Below are 23,592 nucleotides of genomic sequence, written 5' to 3'. Positions count from 1 at the left end.
CTATTGCATTACGCAGTATATTAAGAGGGAACTATGTTGCTATCTTCACAAGTCAGTGCTTCAATCTGGCAAGATGTGTCTCTTCGTGCATGGATCACAATTTGTAATCCAGAGGGTTGAGGTCTGGACTGCCAGATGACCAATCTGAGGGTAAAATAAAGTTGGGCATATTTATCTCAAGTCGCTGCTGGGTTGTTCGAGAACCATGTGAGCTGGTGCAGAATTCTGCTGAGAGAGTGTTGCTGAGATCTTTGACCATTGTCTCTTGTCAAACTGTGGCTGAAGTTTTTACCCCTTTTTCACAGAAATGGAGCTCAGTGGTGACGACATAACTCACCCCCTCCACACCATGATTGAAGCAGGGCCTCTCTAGATCCTTGGAGCCTTTGAACTTGCTTCTCGTGATCTTGTGGCATACACCCTATCGTTTTGCAAGTTGAAGAACCTCCTCAACAGTAAACATTTTTTCATCAGTGAACAGAATTGGGTCCCCATTTACTATGTAATGCTCAAGTAGGCATTTTGCTCTTATTGCCCTCTGATACTTTAACTCAGCCCAGTGATCTTGTCAGTACGGCATCTCACTGCCATGCTGGAGACCCATGTTAGAGTCCCAGGGTGGGGGATCTAAGGGTTGAATTTTTCAGATCTTGTTCCTGCGTAAAATGACTGCCTCAAAGCAATGGGTACCTTGGGGTGGGGGTAGGGATGTGCCAAAGCCAATTACAGATGTATGAAAATCGGCAGAAATTGAGATATCGGTATCGGAATCGGCAAAAATCCGATATTTAAACTGGTACAGATTATACTAGAGTTTTACCTTCTAACAGGTTTTATATTCTAGTTTTGTAAGATTTATTGAAAATTTGGTTATGATTTGTCATTATTGTAGAGTTTTTGTAATAAAATTATTGCAAACTCTCATTCAGAGGATCAACCTAACTATAAATCGGAAATAAAACAGTACATTGCTGTTGTATTGGAAATTCAAAAATGAGTATTCAAACCTGAAGCAAGTGCTGAGAAAATACTTGGGCATACCTGCTGCACCAGTATTCAGTGATTGAGTGTTCATTGTTGCTGAACAGATTTTGCGATAAGAGAAGAAGTAGGTTACTTCCTGAAGTGCTTCCAAATCTCGTATTTCTGAAGTTCAATCTGGCAGAACAGGAATTTATTTTGCATTTCAAAGAACTGCTTGTGTACTAATGTTAAATCTCTAGGTTCACATAACCTTTTGTAGATGCAAATGTACATTCGCATCTCTTGAGAATATATATGTATATACATATGATATGCAATAGAAATGTACATAGCAAATTTATTTTTGTCATGCAGAAAATAACATCCCATTTATGTTTAATAATCTTATGTATCGGAATCTGTTAAATATCGGCATCGGTATGTCAAATGTCAGTAAATAATGCATTAATTTTTGAGAGGTTATTTCAAAGGTCAAAAGAAATTCATTATCACCCATAATTGATCTTTTAGCTCCTGACAATATTATCCAGTGTCAAAAAATGTTAACCTTTCAATTCCCCCAGTTTTATCTTTCTTCAACCAATTCAATATCTGACAGCTAAAGTTTGTGAGGTTGAAAGAAAAATTGAAAAAGAAAATCACATTTATTTTATTTTATTTCTAATTCAAACTAGGAGAATTCAAATTATTCGGTAATTCAAACAGAAGTTGAAATTCCTATTGAAACCAATGTTAAAAATTCAAATTACATCCAGAGACAGCCGCAGGGAAGAGAAAGTTCGTTTGTTGGTACACAGCCTCTACTCTCTCCTCAGTAAGATTGCCCACCCCTTTTGAGTGCAGGCGTTCATCCTTGAACATCCAGTAGCGAATGATGTGTGAAAGTCTTATCAGCCCTCAGTTGTCAGTTGTGGTTAGTCAAGGTGCATTGTTCATAGTGTCGAAGCATGGCACGTACACTACATTAACATCAGAGAAGAAGTACAGGTTCGAAGAGAAGTGGAAGGAGGTGTGAGGGGAAAAAAAGGCTAAAGAATATCATCTTTCATGAAAAATAAAGAAAAATGTGGAGAGCTGGAGCCTACAAGGCAGAGGAAACACATAAGTAGCTTAATTAATGTGAGAGAATTGTTTTCGCTTGCACTATAGGACCATGCACAAAATACATCCATTTTTATGGCAAGGTCCACTGAATATTGTTATTTTTTTTTGTTTACACTGTAGTTCAGTAAGGTAAAGTTCCCGTGCACTTCGCACCATGCCATGAGGTATATATAGGGGATGTTGGGGTAGAGTCTCAAACATTCTTCAACCTCTGCCGTTTTGGAGGTAATGTGATCAGCACCATGCTGCAGCTGCCTTTACTCCCCAGGTACCCATTCACTGCTGGGTGAGCCCTGAGCTGGAATAATTCTTACCTTAATCACCCACCCTGGGAATGGAACCTGCCAGGTACCATAGCAACTAGACCACTGGCTCCCCACAGTAGTACAGTAACTAACTCTCCAGCTTTCTTAAACCCAAAGGTTTATGGCTGCAGCAACACAAGCCTTCCATTTGTCCCTATCCAGGGCAATATCTATCCAATCTTTTCTGTATTACCGATTTCCTTTAGGCCCATCTCAACGTTGTCCCTTCATCTTGATCTTCCTACAGGTCTTACCATCAGGTTTCCCAACAAGAATCCTGCAAACTCTTCTTTGCTTTCCCATTCGTCCCACATGGCCTGGCCATCTTAAGTCTTCTTGATTTAATTATTCTAATAATATCTGGACATGAATACAAATTATACTGTTCTAATTATGTAACCATCTCCACTCACCTGTCTCCTCATCCCTTTTAGGTCCAAATATTTTTCTATGGATTTTATTTCAAATACTCTTAATTTATGGTCCTCTTTCAATGTAATGGACCAAGTTTCACATCCGCCTAATACTACAGGCAAAATTACTTTTTCGTATATTATAACTTTAGTTTCTTAGATATTAAACGAGAAGACAAAAGTTTATGAAGAAAAAAGTAACATACATTTCCTGAATTAAGCCTGCTTTTTATTTCCTCTTTAATAACATTTTCATTTGTTAGTATTACTCCTAAGTACTTGAATTTGGAAACTGATTCAAATGAGTTGTTATACGTAATTAAATTTTGATTATTACCTAACACTTGGTTTCGGCCTGTAAGCATAATAGTACCATAGTACAGTAACTTACTTTCGTGAAGTTTAGAAAATTTCGCACTTCCGCACATTGCCGAGCAGCACGACCCAGCCCCCCAACCGGCAACGCCACCTGACAACAGGAAGCAGACAACGCAAACCAGGATGCGCACGCCAGCGCTGCCGAACAGGAGAAATCTCATCTACCGCTACCCGGGAACAAACAATGCAGTGACGCGGTACAATCTCCGCTTCAAACGCCGTACCCTTTTGTGAATGAAGACAGTGGATCTTCGAAATTAATAATGAATGCGGAAGTATGAAATTTTCTAAATTTCACGTAAGTAATTTTAAACCACATTTACCGCAACCATCATGAAACAGTAGTTTTATTTTATTGTTTTTCTTTAATAAATAATTGTTTTTTTCAATTTGAATTTTTTTGTGTGTCCGCTTCAAAGTACACTTTATCAAATAATGCAACTGATGTGTAATTAAACTGTTGCAGGAAGAATATGAGAACATGGTGACTGACATGGAAATATATTACATGACCCACAATTTGCCAGTGGAGAACCCGCAAGCTGGTATGTTCTGTGCTGTGAAATTCGATGAATCCTGGCACCGTGTTGAAATCTTGGAAATAGAAGATGGCCACGCCAGGTGTTTCTATGTTGACCATGGAGATGAAGAGACCTTCAGTTTGCAGGACCTTCAAATGCTGGAGAAGAGATTTGTAGGCTTGCCATGCCAGGTATGTGTGCGCTTCAATAGTACAGTATGTGAAATAAAATTCAAGACTTAGTTTTACAAATATATTACCAGTCTGGAAATCCTAGAAAAGTCAGGAAATTTTTTTTTTTTTGGGGAGATGTACTGGGTTTCTGGAAAAGTCAATTTTTTTGTAATATTTGTAACCTGGTGGTTGCGTGCGGAACGAAGTAGTCAAGATTTTGCAACGAAAGCGTAGAGGTCCGTGGAAATTCAATTACTCGCACGATAAACAAGAAAACAAACCAATCAGTTACAATAGTCAGGGATTTTGTTGAGGCTAATGACAGTATTTTGGACTGTCGCCTCAGTCTCTACTGAGAACCAACTTGACCAAAGTAAACGTGGTCGAAACGATGCACGTAAAAAAGGCAGAAGTCGAATTAACTCTTTTCTCACTCAATGAATGTAACCTCTTGTCCTTCTGAGCATGATTTCTCTTCCCGTATTGTCAAAATTAAACTAATACTCTAGTTTTGTGATATAAGGGATAATTACGTACACTTAGTTTAATTTTGCGACTCTAGTCGAAATTTATTACGCCAAACCTCGCAGCGAAGAATGGCTGGCGTTTTCCAAGAACAACGTGTACATAATATTAATCGTAACAAATTATTTCCTTCAACATATAACTATAAGTGACTTGAAGGTGGATCAACAATTCTTTGTTTCCGGCAAATAACAAGATAATAAAACTAGAACACATCCGGCAACTACAATGACATAATATATGCAATTAATTAAAATACGTTAAGGTCAATATACAATTGCATTTTAGCACAACTCTTTTTGTTAATTCAAGTTACTCAAAAAGAAACCGCCCATTTGACATATTAATTGTTTTGGTGCTCTTATTTAAACTCGTCAGATACATTTCGCAAAAGTTATCTCAGCTCACGGATTAGTTTGTAATCATGTTAATCGTATTCCCAGGTTGTGCTCACGTGATTCTAATTGAGTGATTCGTCTTTTTTCTCTTTTATGCAAAAAAGGGGGGGGCAAGGGGGCATGTCCAAGCGTCACTTTCTTTCTCCATTATGCTGACCACAACATTACAACGTCCAATCTTCCAAAATTGAATCGATTAATTGTTTTACATACAATTCGTTCTTGTCCATCACGCGTTATTTTCTTGATTCAATTTATTACCCCGTCGCAAAAGAACGGAAAAAGAAGGGGAGAGTGACGTTCTTGTCCAAAAACACGCATTCACTGTTCACTTATAAAAAGTAGTCATGGTGTACATACCTCAGTTCGTTGGATAACTGTTCATCTCCATCAAGTGGGGCAAAATCCACTGGATCAAGGGAAAACGGGAACGTCATCAAATTGGTCACTTTCACGCACGTTGAAAGGTATTGTCCTCTATTCACTCGTGTCCTTCCTTCTCAGCAACCAATCCATCCGTCCTTCATATTTCGAGTTCCGGCAGGCGAACCAAGGAAAGTTGTGTTCGGTCAAAAAGGTCAATGGTCAAGTAAGCTCCAATTTGCCATCCTTCTATTTCAACGTTCGTTTTCCAAAAGATCCCAACACTTCTCAGACGTACTAGCACTATACGTGAACAAAGCAACGATTCCTCGTAATGTTCGAAGAACTTATTTTGTGGCGTCCTACAAATTGCGATCGACGAGAGAGAGAAGCACTGAGTTCCACGAGCCGCTACTTCTCTCGTAGTCCATGACGTCACACCAAGAAATCCCTCACGACTCGCAAGCTGGAACGGAACTGCCGTTTTCGTCGATCAAGTTCGTAAAGCAGGGGAAAGTCACTAGTGACCTCTAGCGGTCAATCAATTAAGTAGAATTTGAAAACACTGACGCGAAGCGTACCGGAAGTATGAGGAGAACTGTGAGGATATTCGACGCGGAATTTAACATTATACTTGAAAATCAAGTTCGCGTAGAAAATCGTCACATATTACACTAAAAGTAGGTTTTTTAGCAAAGAAATGCAAGACAAGCAAAAAAATTTCAATTTGTTGTGGACAACTATACTTCAGTTTGATATACTGAGTGTTATTGATTGTTACAGTAGACATTGTATGTTAAACAACATATAAGCTCACCCCAGATACCCCATCTCAAACAGTCAAATTCTGTTTGGTTTCTTGTTATTACTTTTACATGTGAAGGACCTACCATTACAGCAGTATATCACAATTTTGGGAACTCTTTGACTGCCCCTTGTGAATTAGTGTCATATTTAAGATTAATTAATTATTTGAAAGGCATGAGTGTAACCAAATGTGTTCCATGTTTCTAGGCATTGCAGTGTTACCTAACTGGTCTTGAAGAGTATAGTGATAACGCATGTGCTGCATCCCATTTAATCCAAACTATTGTCGGAAGGACATTGGTAGCTGACGTCGTCGTTCAAGATGATGGTGTGGGACTTGTTCTTTATGACACTAGTGGAGACGAAGACATGAATTTGAATGCCATCTTACTGGAAAAGATTAGTCAGGATGTGATGAGTCCACAGTTGCCAGAGGTAAATGTGTGTGTATTTTGGTGATATGCAATGGAAACACAATTTTTACATATATATATATTCAATCTACATAATCGAAGTAGAGCAAAATGTTAAATTTTCTGACAGTTCACATTTTCCAATGTTTTAGGTTATTTCCCCTGCAAAACCTAAAATTGAAATTTCACCCCCCCCCCTTTACACAGACTTCTCAAATAGAGTACATAATTGCAATAGATTTTTTTTTTTGTATTTACTGTACACACTTTATTATTCATGGCATGCCAACGAAACTTTATTCTGTTACATACAGTCATACATACTACACTAACAATTTTTTCCCAGGATGAGACAATTGGGACTGGGGGAAGTACAGATTTTCAAAATTACCAGAAGATTATGATTTTTGTAAAATTAAGTGCACAATGTCCATTTTTCCTCCCAAAATTGCGGGATAGGGATTGCATGTACTCAAAGAGTGGTAGAAGAAATCATACTTTAGTTAAGGTTTTAGAAATAAAATATGCAAATAATGTTACACTAATTTTTTTTATGACAATTCTCAGTCATAACTTACATGTCCCAGTTTGATTCAACATTGTCTACGTGATGTGAGTGATAAGTACATTAATGAATCAAATAATAGAACTTTTTAAACATCAAAATTTTCAGAGCTTTAATTTGAGATTTTTTTTTTTTTTTCATCAGCAAATAATCATTGTAACAGATTTAGAATGCTCTCTTATTTTCTATGGAGATTATACTGAAATTTGTAAGTCTCTGTGCATGGGGGTGAAACTTCAAGGCTTGTCCGTGTGGCTCTCGTGTCATTGCGACGTTAGCAACATCTAACCGTTAGTACGAGGAGTTATTTCACATTGTTTCTATACTGGCATGCTAGATGGCAGTGAAGGCCCACTTGCGTTTTGTTCTAGGGCCTCTTTTTATCGCACAAACGCGCTACCAACTTCGTGTTCTGACATCAGAGGTAACGAGACTATGTTGTTAGTTTAGGTCATTTAGGTTTGGTTCTCTTAGCATAAATACCCTGTAAATGTATTACTTATAGTACGTGAACTAAACCTAACAAGCCTAACCTAAAAAATTAATCACTTAGCGTTACAATGAAAGCTTTCCGTGCTGACGTCAGAACGGAAGATTGGTAGCACGTTGTGCGATGAGGGAGACCCTTTGCTTTGTCTACGCTGCTTTTGTTACGGTCTTTCGTAGTTTGCTGCCGGCTGGAGATGCTAGAACATCGTGCTTAGAGCGAAGCGAAAGTTCTTATTCACGTCCTGAAAAATGTTGATATTCGTATATTTGTTTTTGTTGTGTTTGTTCTAACGGGATTCTATTCGCTTGTCTTTGTCCGTGTCCCAATCATTTGTTTTGTGTTTGTCAACTGTACGAACATCGTGCTTGGAGTGAAACTGAAATCCTGATGCATGTGCTGAAAAATTTTCACATTGTTGCCTATTCGTGTATTTGGTTTTGTTGTCGCGTTTTTTCTAACATGAGTATATTCGCTTGTATAAGGTGTGCCCAAATGAAAAGGAGAGATTTGCTGTATCGGTGTTGTATCTAATCGAAGAAGGTAAATATGTTTGCTGATAGATGGCGCAGTCTTTGTCCCAGTTTGCAGATGTAGCGAACGGCTTCACCTGCTGTTGGCTAGAGTGGTTTTGTGAGGACAGGTGCATTGTGGATTCCTCCAGATCAGTGCAGAGAGCTGTAATCCAATTTCTTCGCCCAAAAGGCGAGTATGCTTAACAAATTTATCGCAGGATGAAGGACCTCTACTCATCGACTGGCGGTACTGCAACACGTTGCTGAGGCTTACACAGGCCATCAAAAACAAGCGCAGAGGTAAGCTCTCGAAGAGGATAGTGCTGTTCCTGGACAACGCTGAGCCACATGTGGCCAAGAAGACCCTCGACCTGCTGAGAACATTACAATGAAAAGTCCTCACACATCCTCCATACAGCCTCGATATTTCCCCATGTGACTCCCATATCTTCAGCCCCTTAAAACAATCACTGAAAGGTCAACGGTTCACCTGTGACAAGGAAGGCAGAACACCGTGGAAAACTGGATCCGTAAGCAACCCAGGAGTTTCTACACTGAAGCCATCCACCCCCTTCCTACGTGCTGGGATCAGTGCATCAATATCAATGGCAATTATGTGTAGGTATCATGTTACACATTAATTGTAATTCACATATTATGTAATGCAAATATTCTGTATTATAATACTCTTTAGATATAACCGTAGTTTCCTTTTCATTTGGGCGCACCTTATATTTGTCCATGTCACAATTATTTGTTTCATGTTTGTCAACTGTACGATTTGTGGAAAAAACTCGTTGCCATGTAAGAGATTGTAAACCGGCTGAGCAGCAAAAATTATTTCGATTCCCAACAGATCCATATATATGCATAAATCATTGATACTCCCTAAACAAATAAACAAATTGTGGGTTAAATATAACTTTTATGGTAAAATATCAGTATATTTGGCCTGATAGATCTAATAAAAATTCACATTTTGGATCCAGTTTCTGGTTTTTTTAACATACTGCCATCTATTGTTGAAGGAAGGAAACAATGTATGGTCAGGTTGGGAGAGTAGTTCATCTTACCAACGGACAGATGTCGCTACTGAATGAAGACCACAGAATTTAATCAAGAGTTGCGGAATCTCCTTTGGTTATTTTTCTATGCCTCTATGCCCCCATGGTGCTATCTAAGAATTTTTTTTTGTTAGTTTTAGTTTACTGAAACTTTCGAAAGTCAAAAATTCATCTTGGTTACTAAGAGGCGGGATACCAAGGGAGGCAAGACCTTCCTCAGGGTCCTCCTCCCCCTTGCAAGCATTGTATCTCTAGATACTGGAAGAGTGAAAAATATCCTTAACGCAATTGTCAAGTTTCGAGATTACTCCTCAAGCATCTATTTTTTATAAATGTGTCTCAATATGTCCGCTAGATTAAGATTACCAGATGACAAACTTTAAAAGAGAGAACATTTTTAGATTTCATAATCTTAAAAAGAGGACATCTTTATTCATGATGGTTGCAGTAAACGCGGTTAAAATTACTTAGGTGAAATTTAGAAAATTTCACGTAAGGACATCTTTAGATGTAGCACTTCGAACACAAGTTTTGTGTTTACTAGTGTTTTGGGGAGTTTGTACTGTATATTACACACCCCTGTAAAATAATTTTACACCATTTCAGTGTAACTAATAATAGGTCTCATTACAGGCAAATGTCGGAATATTCTAATATTTATTTACTATGCCGGTAGTATTATACGGTTGGGAAACTTGGTCTAACTTAGAAGAATATTTGGACCTAGAACAAATGAAGAAACACGGGAATGGAGAATATTACATAATAATGAAGTGCATAAACTATATTCATTCTTTGTTGTCGATACCACAAAAAAAGAGAACATTTCTCTATTTTCCTAAAAAGAACCAGGAACATTTTTAGGATCCGAAAAAGAGGACATTTAGTAACCCTAAGCAGAATTGCTTTCAATACTTTGACAGGTCTTCAAACCCCATGAACCGTTGAGCTATTTCCCACACTTGAAAATGCCTAGCGAGCTACCAAGTTTGCTTTGAATTTCTATGACTATTTCTTGGTTTATAAACAAGATGTACAAGAAATATATTCTTATTAATTTCTCTGCAACATACAGAGGATGTCACTTTTTTAAGTTTAAAACATGTAAATAGGAGGCGTATTTTTAAAGTAAGTACCGTTTTGAAATTCCGCCGCTGCAGGGCTGCGGTCGGTGTCCTGTGCATGCGCACTGTGTACCTACATCTGTTGGCAAGCCACAGATGCCATTGCGGCAACAATCGATCATGTATACATTTGCTTTTGCGTATTTAAAATGCCTCCGCCGACTGTGAAATACACGCTGTTAGTTTTCTTATTGCTAAAGGCGTGAAAGCAGTTGAAATTCACCGTCAGATTTGTGAAGTGTACAGACAAAACATTATGAGTGATGGAATGGTACGCAAATGGGTAAGAGCTTTCAAAGATGGCCGAAAGAATGTTCATGACTAGGAACGGAGTGGGCGACCCTCAGTGATCACTGTCGATTTGGTGCAGAAAGTCGACGAAAAAGTGAAAGAGAACAAACGCTTCACGATTTCTTCGTTATCAGAGGAGTTCCCTGAAGTTTCAAGAAGCGTTATCTACGAAATTGTTACCGAACGCTTAAACTATCGAAAATTGTGCTCACGATGGGTACCAAAAATGTTAACTGAGGTGCACAAAAGCAAATGTTTAGGTAGCGCCTTGACTTTATTGTCAAGATCTCATCGCATCATTTGGCTGGGAACAATTTGATCATCCTCCATACAGCCCCGATCTAGCTCCCAGTGACTACCACGTGTTTCTGCAACTGAAGAAGCATCTCGGAGGTCAGCGCCACGATGACTACGATAGCCTCAAAACGGTCGTGTTGCTGTGCCTGTCAACTCAGGTGGCAAGCTTGTTGTTTGATATGATAAGTGCCTTAATATTGGTGGCAATTATGTGGAAAAGTAGATAAAAGTGTGGTCTTTCATGTAACAATAAAATTGTTACAAAAAGTTTACTTGTTTTTTGTACATATCAAAACTGTACTTACTTAAAAAATTCGCCTCGTATGCACAGTAAAATGGCCGCGGTGGCTCAGTCGGTAACGCGTCTGACAACCATGCTAAAGGTCCCGGGTTCGATCCCCGGCCGGTTCAAATCCGGGAACTTTTCTAACGATGGAAGCGGCCCCGGCGGCCACCCAGCGTCGAATAACATGGGTACCTGGGGATACCTGGGGCGTCAGGGGCGTGGTGCTGATCACATCACCCCCACTCACGACCGGATCAAGAAAGTGTGGGGCGTTACCCCCACACCCCCTATACACCTTCATGGCGTGGTGCTAAGCACAGGGGAACACTTTACTTTTTTTTATGCACAGTAAAATCAGATAACTTACCACCTAATCATGATCACCTTGCTTCTTAACATGCTAACAAGAAGAATGACTCTCAGTTTCCCATTATTGCGACCAGACACTTATCTAGAAATATATTTTGGTGGGGTCTGAACCAAGGGTCTCAGAATTATTATTATTATTAGTGTATTGCTTTTTTGTTATTGATTTTAATCCAGTTATGATTGATTATATACTTTTCAGCACAAGTAGTCTTCTCATATTTGAAGCAACAAAAAATGTTTTCCCAATGATATCTAACTTCTTGTTACTTTGTCTTGGTTGTGTAAATGTCTGTGATTTCACTCATAAATATTTTCAGTAGTGTTCATTTTATTTAATCTAATAATACTAGGGAAGATCATAAGTCTAAAAACAGCATAACTACAATTGGAATAAATTGCTTGTAAGTTTTTGTGTGTGGTGTACGTAAAAAAAATTTTATTCTTTCAACGCAGGTAGGAGAAGTGAAGGAGGTATTCGTGTCGCACTTCACAGATGATGGGGACATATACGTTCAAATGCAAGCTGATAGCCAAGCAACCCTAGGGAATTTACTGGAACAGATCACCGAGCAGATTAACGAAGGTCAAATACCAGAAGGAGTTAAAGATGTGGACTCGTCGGTACTGCATCTCGCCCAGTATCACTTGGATGGAAACTGGTACAGGGCAGCCATCAAGGGAACACCCGATACACTTCAGAGGGTATGTGTGTGAAACTAAAGATGACCATCTGCAGTGTCAATATAATTATTTTTTTTTTAACCAATTAGGAAAGCAAGTTTTGTATCAATGTGTGTGTGTAATGTTTCTTATCTAGGTGCCACAGCCCGGTACAGATGAATGCATGCTAAGGGATCTTGCTTTGCATGATACATAGTCATTGCATTTTATCTCATTGACAGATTAAGGTTTTTGTCTACATTGGAGCCTGCTGTTCCTTGCAAGTAGCTTGTTCATTGTCTGTTGGTGTCTAGCTGGTACAGTGTATTTTACCAATGCAACGCACCTGTAAATGGCCTGTAATTTAGTGCAAAATTCTGCTCTCCATAAATATAACAACAAAATGGCAGAATATCACACGAAATTACAGGCTATTTATAATTACCGTATTTACATGTGTATAGTGCGCGTGTGTGTGTGTATAATGTGCACTCTGGTTTTGGATGGGTAAAAGTGAAAAAATTATACCTCGTATATAATGCGCAGTACAATCCAGTTTCAAGAAATGGTTTTCTTAGTTGTAGGTCGTAAAGCTGTTGCTATGCTGATCAAGAGTGAATGACGTCATACCCATTCAATTGCTCATTCCTTCATTTTCAAAATATGTACTTTTTCTTTCCGTGACTAATGTAACATTTAGACGAGGCACATTCAGGACCTTCCAAATAGCAGTTAACAAGATTTCTTCCATTAAGGAATTTACACACTCCATGTATGTCATATTATTTGGCCAGTAATACATTTTAATGTTTATTATCTTTTTCCTTATGTTTTCTTTCATCCAAAGTACCATAAAAATCAGAATGTTTCTTCATTTTTTGATGAACTTATTTCAATCGCATTTCACATTAGTGTCGTTACCTTGTATGGAATACTATTTCTATATTCAGAAACTGCAGGATTCAAGCTTTACAACGATCTATAACATGATAATGTTCCTTAAACATGAAAAATCAATGCAAGGCTTTCTGAATTATTCCGTGCATAATATGCACCATAGTTTTTGGGGGCAAAAATTGTGGAAAGAAGTGTGCATTATACATGGGTAAATACGGTATATTCGATTGATAGAATTATCAGTAATATTACCGATACTTTGATGTGCATGTATCGGCAAAAACTGTTAGAATATTGATTATCCTGCCCCATCTACAAGGGTTGATCAAATGAAAAGGTACAAAACGACACTGTCTGTGTAAATGAATACTTTATTCAAAGTATCCTCCATAGGCCTGAGCACATTGATCCCATTGATGAACGAGCCCAATGATTCCTTTTTCCCAGAATTCCTTTGGCCGTGACGCGACCCAGTCCTTCACATCGTCCTTGAGTTCATCGTCCGAGGTGAAGCGCTTTCCTTTGAGATGCTTTGTCAGGGGACCAAACACATGGAAGTCACAGGGGGATAAGTCCGGACTGTAGGGCGGATGGTCTAGCTGCTTCCACTTGAACCTGGCCAGTTCCGCGTGTGTGACTCTGGAGACGTGTGGATGTGCGTTATCATGGAGCAGAACCACACCCTCCGTGAGCAGCCCCGTTCGTTCGTCTTCCCCGTATATGTTCACCATCCAGCGATGAATATCGGCCAGTTTAACACCTTCCGCTGTCAGAAAACGGATAACGCCTCGCTGCTCCTCAACAGTCGAATTTGCCAATGTTAACGCCATCCTGTCCGAACACGCACTGCCGCGTCACTTGGACGGCGCTCTGTATCGGAGCCTCTGCTCTTTCCTGCGCATGCGCGTTCCCCTGCATGCTCCGATGCCGCGTGGCGACTCCAATCGCACCCCTACATATTACGCTATGTTCTCCCTCCCATCGCGGCATCGGTATTATATAAACGATTCCATTGTTACGACGTTTCGTACCTTTTCATTTGATCAACCCTTGTATAATAATAATAATCATAACAATAAAGTGAGAATGGTATGGCTATGAAGGAAAATGAAGGAAGCTACTGTAAAAGAAATTTAAAATAGCAGTCCACATTGAATTGAGTACTCTGAAAAAATTGAGGGTTCTGGAAACTCAGGAACAATACATTTAGCGTTCATGTGAGAACCCTGTTCTTTCAAATATTGCCTATGTTTTGCCCACTTTTTGATAAATTTTACAGTTAAAATTGCAGATGGAACTAAATTGTTATGCAGCCAATATAACAGCCAAGTTTTTTATAATTAGGGTGGAGGTTTACTTATCAATATGTTATTTCCGTGGTGTTTCCATTATGTGTAAATTACTCTTCTAATGCTGCTTTTATTTTCATTTCGAAAATGATTGCTGGAAGTGGACAAAACATTGGCCATCTTTGTAACATTTCACATGTTCACCAGTTTTTCTTCCTTCTGCCTAAATTAGAAAAGTATGGTGTACAATCTACAATTTCTTCCATGTAATATAATTTATTCTCTTGCAGTTACGATACTTCAGGAACGCATATGTACTTTGTATGAAAAGTGCCATGAAATTTTAATGTATCATGTTTTTCTATTCGGTTATGCAATTGACAGTTGCATAGAACAGTTTACCCTGTCTTTTAGTCTTGCGGTGATGTAAATGCTTAAGTGATTGTTGCCCATGTTAACATGCTTGTCCTTTTTGTTGCATGTCAAATATAACAGCCAAGTTTTTTATAATTAGGGTGGAGGTTTACTTATCAATGGTTGCTATTTCTAGGAAATATTCGAAATTATCCACTTACTCTTCGTTTTCTCATCTTTTTTGATTCATATCGGGTTCCTAACTAATATGCCATTTCCACTTTTACAATTACATAACAATAGGCTAGAACATAAATATTATTGTAAAACTATATTTTTACCTGATTGATATGTATTTAAACCCTTCACTAATATGTACAACGATACCCGGTGGAGGCACGTTGGTTAGATCCCACATTAAACTGTAGGTCCAGTTCCGATTAGCCTTACTGCGCATAAAGTGGACTTCAAACACCAACCCAACCATAAATTCTAACCAGGATATTAGAATTACAGTAAATCTTGAGAAAAATTTAAGAAAATTTTAATTATAGAATTTACTTGAATTTCAGACAAAAATATGTGCTTTGTGCACTCATAAACAAATATATATTTACATAGACACATTTTTATTTGAACTAAAACCCACATTTAGGCTCTAGTTGCCATGATGAGAATTTGTAACACACTCATATTTATGTGCATATTTAGTTAGCTAAAAATCCAGGCCCTACTTATTAGTCCAAATAAGTCCCTATGTTCACTAACAGTCATGCATCTTTTACAAGGAGTACTGTACCATTTCAGTATGGATGAAGAGTTATTTACAAAAGATGTACAGGAAAACCTCGTTAATACGATATTGGTTAATATGAAGTACCCTTTAATCCAAAGTTCTTCCCATTCCCCAGCCAATAAGATAGGATTTATAATGTATTTCAGTACGGATAATATTTAATACGAAGTTGCTAATTGTTTCGGCCACGATTTTCTTGCTCGTGTGCGCACACGGGCTCCTTTCCTTTGGTGTCTAAAATGAAGCAACCAGTTCTGAATACGTCTTCAAAACAAACAAAAACCGCAGGATACAACAGCTCATTATCCGCCACTGGTGTGCATGGTAATGCGGTAATTGCAGAATTCAGATCCCTCTTTTTTGTTTGAATGCAGCTGTCTGGATAGGAAATATTGCCCGTATTATTGTCTGGTGCATGGTAAAATGTAATGCAAGGATCATTTTTCTTTTTCACACTGCTGATAAAAGTTTGGTCTTCGACAATTGCGTTATCTTTAAAATGTGTTATCTTTAAAATGAGGATGATTTTCTTTCTCCCACCTGCTGCTCTAACTTCTAGCCGGTCTCATTGTGTTTACGCTGCATCTGGCACCAGTGTTTAGTATAGTGTCTGGAAAGCTGTCGTTTGCCGATATCGGCAATGACTCATCCAGAGCCAAGGAAGTGTCATTGTTTTGAATCTCTCAAAGCTGTTTTGATTTGACGATAACGAAATTCGATCTCCAGAAAGAAAAACAAGAGTTAAAACAACTTCTTGATGCACATAAAGTTTATATAATCGTCACTTTTCTTCAGAACCATTAGCATTCTGCTGTAAAAAAATAAAAATAAAAATAAAAAAATTTAAAAAAACTTGCTCACTGTAGGAATACCAGAGGAAAAGTTTTGGCAGAGCGAGTGTTTGACCTCCAGAATCCTACAATAAATTGTTGATTAATCTGAAAATACGCAAGTTTCATAAATCTTGTTTTAAGTTCATTTTATGCAGATGAGCTAAGCGGGACTAAATATACAGTTTAAAGTGGGATCCAAACCAGGGTGATTATCGAGTGCAGCACTGTTTAATGTGTCCTAGGATACACATTCGGTGCAAACAGATCGCAAGTTGTGTGTTTACTTTTTCAGAGTGGATTACAATGCAAGTTGAGGAAGAGTTTGGACTGATCCCTGCAAAGGGGGAGGGGCGAATATGAAGTTAACTGTAGCAAAGAAAACGTGACTTTTTTTACGATGTGTTTTAGACAGCCGAACCAGAACGAAATTTACAGCCCCCCTTTTTTTTGTGCCAGGGAAAGGTTGTGTTCTCTCCCAAGAGAATCTTCTCTTACCAGTTAATCCTGTAAAGGACAATGTTCTAGTGAATGCACATTAAAAAACAATATTCATTCTGTCCGATTATCTCCCATCTCTTGCTCGCGCCAGTGAGACTACTGTAAAGATTCTTCCGAGTTTCACTTCTTGCAATAAACGAGATTGTTTTCCTTTCCGTAGGTCTCCGTGCAAACTGTTTTCTTGTGAACTAAAATTGTAAGAATTTCGTGGAAGGGCACCAACTTTACATAATTAAAAGAAATACCGTTTTTTAAGACTTTTTGCCACAACATGCATCCCGTGCATAACAGGTTGTATAACTAGGCAGGATAAATGGTGTTAACTGTCTTCTTGGAATCTTTGTGTCCGCGTAAGCTTCGTGTTCTCATTTTGTGTAACATTTTTTACACTTCCTTTGAAACGTACAATATTATTATATAGTACATATAAAGCTTATTTTCTGGGCTACCACCAAGTATAAAACATCCGTTGTGGGGGTAATTTATACTCTACTTTATTTACACCTGAAAAATAGGTCCCATCTTGAAAGTTTGGATCACTCGAAGTCGTTTAATTCGAAGTTGGCATTTTTTGGTCCCTAAAACTTCGTATTAACGAGGTTTTCCTGTATTCAAAAGGTCACATCCAGTTGATAAGTAATCCTTACCCACAAAATCTGCCCTTCCTAACCTTTGTCTCATGCTGGGGAAAGCATGCTTATGAAGGTTACATGACAAGTTTTCGGTTGCGGCTGAGAATTTAGAAATCTCTCTTCTTTGTAGGTGGAAGTCTATTTTGTTGATTTCGGGAATACTCAGTTAACCACATTGACCAAACTGATTGCTTTGGACTGCCCAAAAGCCTTACTAACTCGAATGCCGTACCAGGTAAGATTGGTTCCTCGTAACTTATTGCTTGTGCAGTCATTCCTTTTCCTTTAACATTTTTCTCCATGTAACTTGCTTCTGAAAGTTATGGTGCATTTATGTAACAGCGTAATGTGAATGTTTTTGAAATGCTTTGCAGTTTGTGCATGGAAAATTGTTTCTTGGATACATTTTTTGTGTTTTCTGTTGCTTTTTTTAGGTACATGATTGAAAAGAATGCAATGTACGACTTGTTATAGTGAAGACAAAGCAGAAAATTTTCTGTTTGCAATACAGGGCTACTATAAATGATATCTGATTTCAAAACACTGTATTTTCAAAAGTATTACACGTACAATAATGATCCATCCATACATGAAATGAACTGGAAAGGCACCAAGTTTTCCTTACACATTACAAATGTGTTTACCAGTGTTGTAAGGACCGTGTTTACATACCCCACTGCCAACAACACTGGTAGTTTTCAGGGAATGCATCAGTGCTGCTATGATGACCATTGACAGGGAATGCTACAAAAGGTATGGATGGCACTTGACTACCGTTTAAAGATGTTGTGGTCCACCTCCCCCTCAAAAGAAATGGGGTTGACCAGGGGACAAGCCCATTTCTTTATTTACAAAAAAATATATGATTAAATATGTACAATGACCAGTCCCTGAATAAATGATTGCACCCCGTATATAACACAATTCATCATAGGACAGTAGGCTTGTATGTAGTGTCATATTGACAGGCCCTGTACATTACGAAGGATAATACACTAATTGAAGTGTAGCACTGTTCTGTCGTGTATTCCGAAGCGAAGGGAACCAAAATCGGCACTTATGGTAGTCTCGGCGGCATCTCATTGCACGACGTACATGTGCGTGACACTGTGGAAAACACTTGAAAAAATATATCACTGGTAACACTGATCCAGCGTTTCCTAAAGCGATTAATTACTTGCAATAAAAAAATGGCACTTTCTTCTTTCAATATTTACAACTAGACATAGCATAAAATTATGCTAAGTAAGCTCATGACACTGATAGCAGTTTCTACTTTGCACAGAACAACATGTGTGCTAAGACTAAGACTAAATGCAGAACACATTTTGAAAGTTATTGGGAATTTCATAAATTCTGAAAATTAAAATTGGACCAGAGATGTATTGTTTAGTATCATCAATTTCAATTGTTGTTTCTAGCAGAAATATATATATAAAGTATTGGATTAATCAGTGCAACTGCTTGGTTTCATTTTTCAAAACTTTGTGATAATGACTAAGGCACATACTTAAATGTTATATTTTTTCTTCAATTTCTGTTTACTTGTGAAAGTACGGTTCACTTCAGTACAGGACCAGTATAATCCCTGGATATGCCACTGGTTCACAATATATTCAATTTTTTCACCAAAAAATAAGATAGAAAATAGCCGAAAGCAGCCAATTTCCTCATATAGCAATATACAAATTGAGCATCAGTGTCTGAACAAAGCTTCTTTAGCAGATGATAATCACAAATTTACTGCTTAAGTATAAATATAAGTGAAGATATGAAACATAAATTATGGTTCTTACATTAAAAGCAGTTCTTAGAATGGAATTTTGTGTTACATTTATTATTATTTTTAAAAAAATACAAAGTTGGAACTGAGGAAAAAATTTATTATCCTTCTACCTCTGACAAAACATTTTTTTAATAAATATTTTATTCTTACAATTGCTTCTATATCTCTGTATGACTTCTCACACACTGTTGTTTATGTTACACTGCACTGGGAGCACTGCTGTCAGTCTTAATTGTTGGGAATAAATTACCCATAGAGGTACATTCTCGAAATGTTGCTTTTTATCAATAGGTTGCATCAACAATATATGTGAAAGTCCATGTAGTACCTTCCGTACACTGTAAATACTTGACTACATTGAAAATTAGACTTGTAAAATCACTTCATCGCAATAATACATTATTATGCATATACACTCTTTTTATATGGGAGAACTGTTTTTTCAACTAACACAGAGAATCATCCTAAGGCATGTCTTTATCCTTAATGGCTTGTATCTCATCATAAACTGGCTCACTGTTCCTCTTGTTTACGCATCTATTGTTGGATTGGTCGAATCTGCCTGTTGATTCTTCTTTATTGGACAGTTGTAAGGCTGTTCTGATGAAGCTTTCGCTCCTTGAGCACACATTTACACTCATTTTTAAACTAAACCACCCAAATTATGCTGTTCTGGATGGCTGGTTTTGTTCAAAACCACCTCCACTTGGCAGCAAATGAAAACTACTAATGATTTTTCATTGTCTTTTTTGTTCATTTGTATACATACGAATATATGACATTCTCAAATTACGAACCAATGTATCCATTGTTGCTATTACTAACAAGCGCAATTTGAACATGTCTTCATTCTCCCTCACAGTATTATGTAGGGAGTTTCATGTCATTTCGTGCTAGAAGGAACAAAATTAAGTCAGTATGGAAGTGTGGAACCATGCAAAATCATAAAGGTAAGTATATGTATGTTATAAAGTTATGTGAGACCATGTGCTGTTACAGTTCTTGTCATTCTCTCATCACAAAGTTGTGTAAACAAGTAATTGTATCTCAAATGAAAGGGCTGGTGTGGTGTTCGGTTATTTCTCGGAAAAATTGCATGTACGAGTCTCCCTGGCGTATGATACGCGTGTGGTAAGAGATCGTTACAGATGGATTAAAGAAGACATTAGAGTGCCACACACGTAAATTTGCCGTTGCGTAGAAACGAATTTTCGTTTCGTCTCCCTCTCTCTTAGCATCACGTGTTCTACCCTGCTCGAAAACCTTCGCTATTGTTGCCATATTGTCATTCCATTCCTGGACACACTCGCGCAAACATCATTGAAAACAATTGAATAGCGCTCCAGCTCGCGGTTCATACCGTTCGGCAGGGACGGTAATGTGGCAATATAGCACGGCCTAGTCGTTGCTTCTTTTATGCAGTGCATGTTCATTGGCTAGCTAGTAACTAGTGTTACCAACTGTAATAATGAAGCACTATTTCTGTCACGGAAGGGAAAGGCAGGTAACGTTGCGGTGAGTTTTGTTGGATTGGAAGCACCATATTTTTATTTTATACTAAGTATTTGACCGGTTTGACGTTGTGTGCGTGTGTGTATGTAAAAGTGTGTGTTTGCTAATGAACGTTAATTTCCATAATGCCTCCAGTTCTCTCGAAGTTGAAATCAAAAACCTTGGATAGCCAAGCTCGGGAAATTCTAAGCAATTCAACTCTGGCTCCGGCAGGTGTTCTTGTAGAAATTGCATAGAGGAGGCTGTCATTTTTGCTGCTTAATGCGATACATATTGTTTTCTGTGTTAAAATTGCCATGCTTTGATGGGTGACCAAGTTCATAGCAGGGCCGGCGGAAGGGGAGGGCGAACCGAGCGGCAAAATTTGAAGAGAAGAAAAAAATAAGCCTATTGAAAACTGTGATCGAGCGAGATATTCTTTTGCGCTGAATAGTATTGAAATAGCATAAGAAGTCTCATTATTTATTTTATATTTTGATGTTTTAGTTAGGAATATATTGATTTTCAATTTTCCGTTGCTGCCTAATGACCGGGGGGGGGGGGGGGTCGAAATAGAGCGGCATCTGCCGCCACCTCCCAGGGAGGCAAAATGACTAGCGCCGGCCCTGGTTCATAACAAAAGAAAAAGCCGCGCAGCTTATCGTCTAGTGGCAGTATATGTACTTGTTATTGTTGTCGAAGCCGGCATCCTTTGTAAATGTACAACAAAGGCAACCGACTGTCGCAGATTTTAAGGAGGAAATAATAATACTGTTTGAGGAGGAGTGTTATGGTGCAATTGTAGCGGTTTAACACGTTGGCATGTTATTATCTGCCGTTGCAGTTCCATACCAGTGTATACGGGTTTTGGGAGTGAAAAGTTAGAACGCCACCAGTGCATTAATGCAATGAAAAATAATATATACGTATATATTTTTTTTATTTTGTTTGAAATCACTCAAATAAGGAATCGTATGAAGAAGTCTTCTTTGCAGCATTTTTGGTAATTTTACTTATGTGTTAGTTCATATTTTGCGAATTTTTAGTTCATATGTATGTAGCTACATACAAAGCCACTTGTTAGTACATATTAATCCTAGTCCTGGTATAATGCATGACGTTTAAAACTGAACGTTAGATAGACCTGAATTCTCTAATTTTATTGTTGTACGTAACAGCTGTCCATCGGAGCACTGCAGCGATTTTTCTATCTGCTCCATTAGCAACACTGCTTCTTTAGTTGTTTCGCGCATCGCACGGCAGAAATAACTGTGCTGGACTCTACACTGAAGTGTGACATGACATGTGTACATCTCACTCAGAGCAGGCCTCTTTATGTGTCATTGATCTGTTTGTTGTCCATGTGCAGTGAATGCACTAGGGGTGAGTTGGGTGTCATTTGTCACTTTGGTTTTGAAATCTCCGTAAGTTTTTAATTATCTTGAAAAATATGCAGGCTGTCCCATATTGATAGGACATATTTAAACAGAATTATCTAGGATTTGAAGAAGTACCTTTATTAAGAACTATGTGCAAGACATAACCAAGGTACAGGAGTATTTAGTAGTTTTAAGTTTTGAATATAACATTCCTTAGATGGTCACTATCTTGACTAGAGTTCCAGAACTTGCCTTGTGGGTTTTCTTTACCCCAAAGCACACAGTTTATTGACATAACCTGATAGTTGAAAATGAGCTTCATCTGATCACGTGCTTCATAAAATCAACTTCTCCCTGAACTTGTTAATAAACCATTCGCTGAACGTCACCGTGACCCCATCTACAAGGAGTTCCACCAACAGTCTGTTTGGGATGTGGTTTCAGGTCATTTTCAAAATCATCTGTGAGAGAGCGAGAGCAAGAGGGGGAGGGGGTGCAGAGAGAGGAAGAGAGGTCAATTTCCCCCCCCCCTCTCTCTCTCGCTCCTTCCTCTCTTTTTGTGAGAGAGCATGCTGGTATGAATAACGTTAACCTGTTGGGCCAATCGGTGGGCAGACTTCTTGATACTTGATTCAATTTCATTTACCACGCATTCAATTTTCTTTGCACTACGAGATGTTTGATTGTCTTCCTGTAGTTTACGGTTATTACAAGCATAAGAAAACAGTTTTTCTTTGTGACGTTTCAGGAGAACACACACTCCCTTCATCAGACATTTAAAAAGAGAAGGGTTTTAAAAAGATTAACGGGAAACACAGAGTTGAATGTCTGGGAAGCTTCATTCATTGCAGAAGAACACTGGAATAAATTAAATAATGAAAAAGGTAACATAGATCCAGTATGGAGTTTTCTTTTTCACAAATGGAGTAAGCCACCATCTTTAAAATTTAATGTAACAGAAAACATCAAGAGACTTTGTGAAAACAATGATGAATTTGAATTACCTGATGATATTTGGGATTCATAATTGTAAATAAAAACTAATGTGATAAAAATATATATAAATATCTGAAATAAAAATATAACAGACTGCTTCTTTTCACAGTTAAGTAACTATATTACAACAATGTAACATTGACAACATCCATTATGTAACGGATTCTTTTTGTTTGAAAAATTACTAACCATTGTTATAACTATCTTTATTCAAAAGGAAAATAAATGTTTGATGAAGGGAGTGTGTGTTCTGAAACGTCACAAAGAAAAACTGTTTTCTTATGCTTGTAATAACCGTAAACTACAGGAAAATAATTCTACAATGCAAGCAATGCGTACATACAAGAAAAAACTATTATTCATCTATTACGAGATGTTTGAGGTCATCCAGAGGATTGTTTCTTGGCATTGTCTTCCGGAAGTTACTAATCACTTTTCAGAGAGGTGCTCTACTCTTCTGGATGTCTTACCACCTTTGTGCTGTGAAAATGAAACTTCGCTGATGAAGAATGCTTAGTTTCCATTGGTGTCCACAGTTGCATCATCTAGGATCAATGACTGGGAAGGAGACCAACATTAATTCCAAGTTCAGACTTGGA

General features: G+C 38.0%; 1 protein-coding gene across 4 annotated transcripts in view; it reads left to right on the top strand.

Annotated features, from left to right (window-relative positions):
- The window catches only part of tapas (tudor domain-containing protein 7 tapas), a 61,786-nt gene that overhangs the window by 24,856 nt on the left and 13,338 nt on the right, over positions 1–23,592 (top strand). For 3 of the 4 annotated variants that reach the window (XM_083127265.1, XM_083127267.1, XM_083127266.1), the window contains exons 8-11: positions 3,651–3,896; positions 6,179–6,406; positions 11,836–12,084; positions 17,472–17,576. In XM_083127265.1, the coding sequence (XP_082983391.1) occupies positions 3,651–3,896; positions 6,179–6,406; positions 11,836–12,084; positions 17,472–17,576 (828 nt within the window). The remainder of the gene's footprint in view (positions 1–3,650; positions 3,897–6,178; positions 6,407–11,835; positions 12,085–17,471; positions 17,577–23,592) is intronic. The other variant, XM_083127268.1, reaches the window with a different exon arrangement.

This window comes from Lepisma saccharinum, chromosome 8 (assembly GCF_977018435.1).
Source record: "Lepisma saccharinum chromosome 8, izLepSacc3.1, whole genome shotgun sequence".
Lineage (NCBI taxonomy): Eukaryota > Metazoa > Arthropoda > Insecta > Zygentoma > Lepismatidae > Lepisma > Lepisma saccharinum.
This window is presented reverse-complemented; position numbering and strand designations above follow the sequence as displayed.